Source organism: Gigantopelta aegis, chromosome 10 (assembly GCF_016097555.1).
Source record: "Gigantopelta aegis isolate Gae_Host chromosome 10, Gae_host_genome, whole genome shotgun sequence".
Lineage (NCBI taxonomy): Eukaryota > Metazoa > Mollusca > Gastropoda > Neomphalida > Peltospiridae > Gigantopelta > Gigantopelta aegis.
Genome location: NC_054708.1, coordinates 8,588,069 through 8,597,210, shown reverse-complemented (window position 1 = coordinate 8,597,210; position 9,142 = coordinate 8,588,069). Strand labels below are relative to the sequence as shown.

General features: G+C 35.8%; 1 protein-coding gene across 1 annotated transcript; it reads right to left on the bottom strand.

Moving 5' to 3' along the window:
- Positions 1 to 4,662: 4,662 nt before the first annotated feature.
- Positions 4,663 to 6,042, bottom strand: LOC121382747 (beta-1,3-galactosyltransferase 5-like). The gene has a single exon (XM_041512319.1). The coding sequence runs from the start codon at positions 5,996 to 5,998 to the stop codon at positions 4,712 to 4,714; it is 1,287 nt and encodes a 428-aa protein (XP_041368253.1). The 5' UTR covers positions 5,999 to 6,042; the 3' UTR covers positions 4,663 to 4,711.
- Positions 6,043 to 9,142: the final 3,100 nt, after the last annotated feature.

Here is a 9,142-nt window from a genome sequence, read left to right as displayed (position 1 = left end):
TACATGTGTATGTGGATGTTTCTTTGTCCTATATAAATAAAGACAAAAATATATACATGTGTATGTGGATGTTTTTTAGTCCTATATAAATAAAGACAAAAATATATACATGTGTATGTGGATGTTTTTAGTCCTATATAAATAAAGACAAAAATATATACATGTGTATGTGGATGTTTCTTTGTCCTATATAAATAAAGACAAAAATATATACATGTGTATGTGAATGTTTCTTTGTCCTATATAAATAAAGACAAAAATATATACATGTGTATGTGGATGTTTCTTTGTCCTATATAAATAAAGACAAAAATATATACATGTGTATGTGGATGTTTCTTTGTCCTATATAAATAAAGACAAAAATATATACATGTGTATGTGGATGTTTCTTTGTCCTATATAAATAAAGACAAAAATATATACATGTGTATGTGGATGTTTCTTTGTCCTATATAAATAAAGACAAAAATATATACATGTGTATGTGGATGTTTTTTAGTCCTATATAAATAAAGACAAAAATATATACATGTGTATGTGGATGTTTCTCTGTCCTATATAAATAAAGATAAAAATATATACATGTGTATGTGGATGTTTTTTAGTCCTATATAAATAAAGATAAAAATATATACATGTGTATGTGGATGTTTCTTTGTCCTATATAAATAAAGACAAAAATATATACATGTGTATGTGGATGTTTCTTTGTCCTATATAAATAAAGACAAAAATATATACATGTGTATGTGGATGTTTCTCTGTCCTATATAAATAAAGATAAAAATATATACATGTGTATGTGGATGTTTCTTTGTCCTATATAAATAAAGATAAAAATATATACATGTGTATGTGGATGTTTTTTAGTCCTATATAAATAAAGACAAAAATATATACATGTGTATGTGGATGTTTCTTTGTCCTATATAAATAAAGATAAAAATAGGGATTGTGCCAATACCCACCACACCACTAGATACTGTGGCCCAGCTACAACAGGTTGTCACCCCATTCCAGATATTATTTCTCTGGGCATAATACAATATATTCTATACTGTTGTTAATTTCAAAACAAGTGTTTTGTTGCACTGATGCCAAAGTCCCATACTGTTAGTGGTGCTATAGCTCCATCAAGGTGGATTGACCACATGTAGTGTTGTAGTAAAATCTAGTCTATTCTACAAATATTTTGTCTTTTGCTGTACAGCCATAAACATTGTGTTTATTGATATGTAATAATCTTTGCTTTTTAGTGCATTGATATACATATTTTGTGTAATCTGCTTGCAATATGTTGTCATATGTGGTATTCCTTTTGATATTTTAGATATGTTTTTTAATATTGTAATATATTTATATTAAATAGCTATTTTCTTTTCTTCGGTATATATACTTGCCTTCAGCATAATGTTTTTTCTCTGATACCGTCTTTGATGGAAATATTCATTTGCTGTTTTGATGCCTGTGAATGGTCTAGCATCGATGTTTTATTTGATTTCTGTCTCATCGTTTCATAGAGCTATTTATAATTCTCAACATACAATGTATACAAGTGGTGCTTAGATATTTTAGCCATATTGAGCCACTGTTAAATTATATCAAATGTCAAAAGTTAAAAAATAGAAGCAGAAAAATGTAATGAGTTACAGACTGAGACCAACCTATTATTGTATGTCTAGACTTGATGTATGACTTTTTATGCAACATTCTGTTTTAATCAAAGCAATTATTGACATAGCATTCAGGTTTTTGTAATTAATATTAGGTACATTAATTAAAAATGTTGGTGCTAATTTTAATTACTTTTGCATACATACAGTCAGTATTATATTTTTAATAGCAGGCTTTGCATAAAATGGCTGTAATGTGTCATGCAGAACCTAAATGGCGTATAATAAATACATTTGCTACGGCATATATTTTGTGTGTGTAAATATGTGATAACTATATACATGTATCAGCACATGGGGAGTAATTGTAATTACATTGATGTTAATGTGCAGTGTTTGCCTCAAGATTCCAGCGCCTGAAGTGTCCAAGTAGAGCACTTCAAACATGAACTTATCAAGCAGATTTTAAAATGTCACCCACAAACCAAAACCCCCCACCCATTTCTTACTAAAAGTCGCCCACAAACCAAAACCCCCCACTCATTTCTTACTGAAAGTCACACACAAATCACCCCCCCCCCCCACTCATTTCTTACTAAAAGTCACACACAAACCAAAACCCCCCACTCATTTCTTACTAAAAATCACACACAAACCAAAAACCCCCACTCATTTCTTACTAAGTCACACAGAAACCCCCCCCCCCCACCCCCCACACACACACTCATTTCTTAATAACATATATTTTAACTGAGTTGCACTAATTTTATTTTCAGCTGTTTTCTTGTTATTCTGGTCCCCGTTATATTAAGCGATCTTAGCCCTAAGCTGACCTTAATTATAAGTGCATAAATACTGTATGCACTTTGTTGATCTTAGCACTAAGATTGCTTCGTGGAACAGGGTCCTAATCATGTACATGTATGTCATGTCACAAAGATAACCGTTTTATGTAATAATAATTAACCAGCCATTTACTACATATGCAAAGAAAATTATTCAGGATCAGACAAGCTATTAAAATGTAAACTACGAAAAGCGCCGTGACAACATTGGTAGGTTTGTTTTGATGGCTCAGTGAGACTACTACACTAACATCTCACAAACTAACCCACTGTTCTGAACAGACAGCCCAGATAGCTGAGGTGTGTCCAGGATATCATGCTTGAACCTTTACTAAATATAAAGACTAAACTCGTGTCCAGGATATCATGCTTGAACTTTTACTGAATTTAAGGACGGAAATCAAATCAAAATGAAATTAAAATGGATGAAACATTAATCATAACTGTCAAAATGTTGAAATTAAAAAATGGAATATTGCCAATCTTTATCTGTGCACTTTGCTGATGATCTGAAATGTAAGAATATCCAATTGCGGAAATTGATCTGTTAAAAAATATACTATTTTGTATTTGTTCTCTCTGCCATTTCCTGTTTTGTTGGTGAGGTAATGTTGTTGTGATTTTTTCTAATTTCATATTCATTTTATTTTCTAATGAGTTCTAAAAATAGAATTGTGACCAGCTATGTTTTAATGAGAGTTGGTTTTAGATATATTCTTATTACATAAGATCATAAGACTATTTTAATAAATGACGTCTGATGTCAAGGTACACCATTTGTAACAAACTATTACTATTACTGTATCTTTATTTATTTTTATTTGTTTTAATTTTACATATTGACAATAATTTTATTTTAACTTGGCTACAAAAAAAAAAATGTGCAAGTTACAAACTTAAAACCTTAATCTGTTTTAAGTGGAAACATTAACCAACTTTTAAATAGTCATTTATGATATATTCTTATATACATGCCAGCTAGTTCATTCCAGACTCCATTTTACTCAAGTATTGAATGTTTTAATTTATAAATCTTGTAATATTTTGATCAGATTCGTCAGTTTTTAAGATTCAATATATGACCATTATATGGGGGTCGAACTTAGTTAGAAGCTCACAAATAAATCGATTGTTTAACAAATATGTGATATTTTACTAAATTGAAAAATACCAGGTGTAATACGTACTATGTACTTTTATTGTATATTGTTACCTTTAAATAAAACTTTTAGAATTGTGTGAGTTTTTATTTTAATTTTTTGCCAAAGAAAAGTAATAGGGTCATTAGCATTTAAATGGCCTTTTTGATATGGCTGATTTTAAATGTATATTGGAATGTTTGATAACATGAAATTATTTCCAACGCAGTCTCTGTATTTAATGTAAACAAGAGACAAGAACTTTTTGTGACGCAGCTGAATCTCAAGCCATGAAAATAATTTAGTAAAAGCAACTTTATAGGATGCTGTGACCAGTTTACACAAAGTAAAGGTTTATCTATTTTTAAGCCTTCTGAAATACAGTTAGAGGTAATGTAGCCCGATTACTCTGACGGTAAGAGAGCTGGACGGACGTTTGGGTAGTTATCAACGTTCTCAGATACCATGCAATCTATTTAACTTCTGCGCAATCTCTGCTTACCAAACGGTAGTCAAAGATTCACGCTCTAATACAACAGCAATCCTTTGTTTGACGTTAAATACCTTTACATCGACCATTTTCGAGTTCCTTGATTAAGAAAATTTCACATATTAATCACTAATACACACTACATGAAGAAAACCGACAGCAACGTCTTTTATAATAATGTTTCGGTTAAGTACATAGTTGCCGACTGGTTTCTGTAGTGTGTGTGTGTATTTGTGATTAATATGTGAAATATTCTTAATCAAGGACCCATTTCAACTGATTGGTTGTTTCTCGTTCCAACCAGTGCACCATAACTGGTGAAAGATCGTGGTATGTGTTATCCTGTCTGGTTACTCTGATGACTATCCGTAAATATATATTGTACATATTAAATTGTTAACATCATTATATATATGTATATATATATATGTGTATATATATGTATATATATATATATATATATATTCCGTATTTTCTTTTATTGTGAACATCCAAAATAAAGCCTAGAAAATGAACCTGAGGTATTGATGCATTGTCTAAATGATGTCCTTAAATTTGTTTTATTTAATAAGTATTTACATACATAAGTCAGAACATATTTATAAACGTTAATTATGAAGCTCAATTCAGATCTTTAATTAGTTGTCCTTGTTTATAAAGAAATATATTCTGGGGGCAATTGGATCCATTTTTGGCCAGTTCGTCCCAGACAAGGACCATGGTGTTAGGATCACACGCATGGATAAGTGTCAGTTTGGTATTCTTGGCCATGTCACATCTGGCGCTGTGGTTCCGAGTCCGTCGTTCGATCTTGCAGGGCATCTTTCCAATCCTGAAGCCCAGACTTCGTCTGAGGACGCCCGTGATAAAGACGTCTTCTATTGGAATATGTGGGAAGTAGTGCGACTGGTTGAACAGAACCCGTGCTAGACTAACCGGCATCACGTATCCACCGCCTGATGTGTAACTTGGATATTGTCTGAAAGGGTATTCCTCGAAAGAAACGTGCCATTTAGATTTCTGCCTAACGACTCTCATGCGTGTGTTCCAGCGTCCGTATATGGTGCTTTCTTTCGGAAGACTCTTAACAAATGCGAGAAGTCGAGTCATGTGGACAAATACGTCATCATCCGTTTTTAGGTAATAGCTGGATGACTTGCAGAATGTGAAAACCCAGAGAAGCGCCGCTAGTGACTTTCTAGTCATGTTTTTGTAAGTTTCTAAGACGTCCACCTGTATGATATCGTTGTACCGTCTTTCTTCATAATCTAATATTTGTTCCAGGGAATGACTTACACACTTGCCAAACAAAAACACCACTTTTGCAGCCCTACTTCCCAAAGAGCTACCCATCCAGTTACCATTACTTATGGCTCCTGCCCAAGTGTTGCGAATAGCTTGACGCAGTTTTTGATGAGTTGGTGTAGAAAAGATAACGATGATCACACTGTGGGCTGTATGTTCACAGATATGACTACCATTCCGCAAGAAAGTGTACTGATGGCGGTTAACCACATATTGTCGTGGTTTGTAGTACTCGTCCTCAGAAATGTTTAAATGGAAGCGACTGAAAGACGTCCTCTTTGAACCACTTATAGTTGTGTTTACTGATACTGCTTTCATGGTAAAATTCAACATTTGTCTTATGCCTTTTTCTAGAAACATTTCTCTGTTGGAAGAATACAGCTTCATTATGATAGCTTGTGGCAAAACCCTAAAAGGGCCTCGTTTCAAAAACGTACCATTCTGTGGATTCGGTTGGTAGATTCCCAACATGTGTCGCACACGTGGCGTCATGTAAGATACTCTGTTAACCAGAAACTGTATACCAGCAATGAAGGTGCCAACGACATACACACATAAGAATAATCGTAATAATAGCTGATAATTTCGTGGACATTTCATCATTGCTAAGGACCCAGAAGATCTGAAAAGGAAGAATAAAAATGTATTAATAAGTTACGAATTTACTGAGCCTGTTTTTCTCAATTGTAGGTGGTTACCTTTTATCTGTTTAGTGAAACTCTAGCGCATTTAGTTATCCCTCGTGTTAGATGAAGTGACAGATTGACAGTTGTACATAGTCGTTGTACTCATGGTGTGTGCCATCGTCGGGGCAGGATATACTCACTTTTTGCGAACACCTGATATCATCGTAGTTTTGACAATGATTCATGAGTGCATGTCGTCCGCTCTGTATTTATTCTAATGAATTCTGTCCTGTACTGTTTCGATTTAGTAAACTAGTCTGGGAGTGGAAGTCCTCTTTTTGGCGGTCAGAAGGATGTATTTTCCAGTAAAGAATCTCCTCGAAAGTGGCTGTCTTCCTGTAGACGAGGAACTAGATAGAGATTCATAGAATCAACCACTATTTTGCCAATTACCCATTCGACTCTGCTTTGTGCAGGGATACGACCGTGATCACGGATAACGGCTTGTCGTTCAGATTTAAGCATTGTAAATACATGTGGGGCGGGATTTAACTCAGTCTGTTGAGTGCTCGCTTGAGGTGCTTGCATCGCAGGATCGAACCAGCTCGACGGATCCATTCAGCTGATTGGGTCGTCCTTGACTATATGTCCGACACCATATAACCGTAAATAAAATGTGTTGAGTGCGTCGTTAAATAAAACATTTCCTTCCACCCAGTGTAACACATTAGTCACTGTGATATTTTGGGCAGTTCCATCAAGAGATAAACTGAGACTCAAGGACTAGTTCTGTATATATGCGTCAGAAGCAATTTTGTATAAAAGAGTTTGATGACAAATTATAAGACATTGCATTATAAGCCCCTTTCTAAAATAAACGCAGGACTCCATAGCAATTTGGGGCGGGACGTAGCCCAGTGGTAAAGCGTTCGCTTGATGCGCGGTCAATCTGGGATCGATCCCCGTCGGTGGACCCATTAGGCTATTTCTCGCCACAGCCAGTCCACACGACTGGTATATCAAAGGCCGTGGTATGTGTTATCCTGTCTGGGATGGTGCATATAAAAGATCCCTCGCTGCTAATCAAAAAGAGTAGCCCATGAAGTAGCGACAGCGGGTTTCCTCTCTCAATATCTGTGTGGTCCTTAACCATATGTCCGACGCCATATAATCGTAATTGAAATGTGTTGAGTGTTAAATAAAACATTTCCTTCCTTCTTTCCTTCCATAGCAATTTGGGGGCGGGATTTAGCTCAGTCGGTCGAGTGCTCGCTTGAGCTACTTGCGTCGCAGGATCGAACCACCTTGGTGAGTCTATTCAACTGATTGGGTGTTTTCTCGGTCCAACCAGTGCACCACAACTGGTCAAATGTCGTGGTATGTGCGTTTCAGTCTGTGGCAAAGAAAGAAATGTTTTATTTAACGACGCACTCAACACATTTTATTTACGGTTATATGGCGTCAGACGTATGGTTAAGGACCACACAGATTTTGAGAGGAAACCCGCTGTCGCCACATAGGCTACTCTTTTACGACAGGCAGCAAGGGATCTTTTATTTCGCTTCCCACAGGCAGGATAGCATAAACCATGGCCTTTGTTGAACCAGTTATGGATCACTGGTCGGTGCAAGTGGTTTACACCTACCCATTGAGCCTTGCGGAGCAATCACTCAGGGTTTGGAGTCTATATCTGGATTAAAAATCCCATGCCTCGACTGGGATCCGAACCCAGTACCTACCAGCCTGTAGACCGATGGCCTGCCACGACGCCACCGAGGCCGGTTCGTCTGTGGCAAAGTGCATATAAAAGATCCCTTGCTGCTAATGGAAAAATGTAGAAAAATAACCGATGATTAATTAATCAATGTGCTCTAGTACTGTTGTTAAAAAACCCTTTACACAACCTGATTTAGGATTATGTCCTAAAATGTGTGTACCAGGGCCATAGGCCTACGGGCTCCCATTTTTGTAGGGGGGGGGGGGGGGGGCAGACTGTTTTTTCTGCCCGAATTAAACGAAAATGCCCGAATCTGAACACCCCCACCCCCCCCCCCCCCACCCCCCACACACACACCAACATTTGTTCATGTTAGCATTACTGCCAAACAGCTGTATAAGGTTGCAAACAAACTGCTACGCATTTTAACATGGATTACAACTAATTTTGCGAGCAGAATGATGGAAATACACGGTAAAAAGGCTTCAGTTTAGCATATTTTGGCCAAATATCTCGATCGCTTTTGCCCGAATTTGAGGATTTGCTCCAGCACTAGCGAGATAGTTATTCCCCCCCCCCCCCCCGCCCCTTACCGCCACCCTCCCCTCCTCGTACGCCTATGATCAGGGCAGATTTCTGTTTGTCATTCTTGAAGACATCGTTGCCGCAAATCTCTGTGATAGTAGTTATTATAGCTACTGTTGGTGTCTGGATGTTGGACGATTGGTATCGGTCCAGGAGGTAAACGTTCACCTTTTGTTAGCAGCTGGTCGTAGAAAAACAAATGAACCGGGACGAAGAAGTGTTTAATTAGTTTCCAGATTTTGTATGACGGTTATAAGCCGTGCTTTTCCAACCACGAACTAATAAAATAGTCATGTGTGGCACCTGTACTGTATGTCTGTTTCAATATATATGTAATGGGTACTATAACTGATTTATGACTTTCTGAAAAATAATTTAAAAACACTTCAAATGTTTTCTTAATGTAGCCTCTAGAGTTGATAACAAAAAAGAGGATATTTTATTATCCTGTTTGTGTGCAATTCTATATCATTACTCACTGGAACGATGAAAAAAAAACAATCCCCAAAAACAAACAAAACAAACAAACAAACAAATAAAACATACCCACTGCAGTGACCTGACTATTTTGTTTCAAAATTTGGCTGACATTTAGATAATTGCTTTAAAATGAAAAACTCTTCGAACCATAATTATTATCTCTATCTATTTATATATATATATATATATATATATATATATATATATATATATATATATATATATATATATATATATATATATATATATATTAAACAATAACAACATTATTAAGAAGCATCGATATATTCTTACCGTGAGAAGAAAACCTGCTCAAATTACGCTGCTGGACTATTTCTT

Bases quoted from the DNA above. Each gene is read 5' to 3' on its own strand.
- LOC121382747 (XM_041512319.1), bottom strand. From the start codon at position 5,998: ATGATGAAATGTCCACGAAATTATCAGCTATTATTACGATTATTCTTA.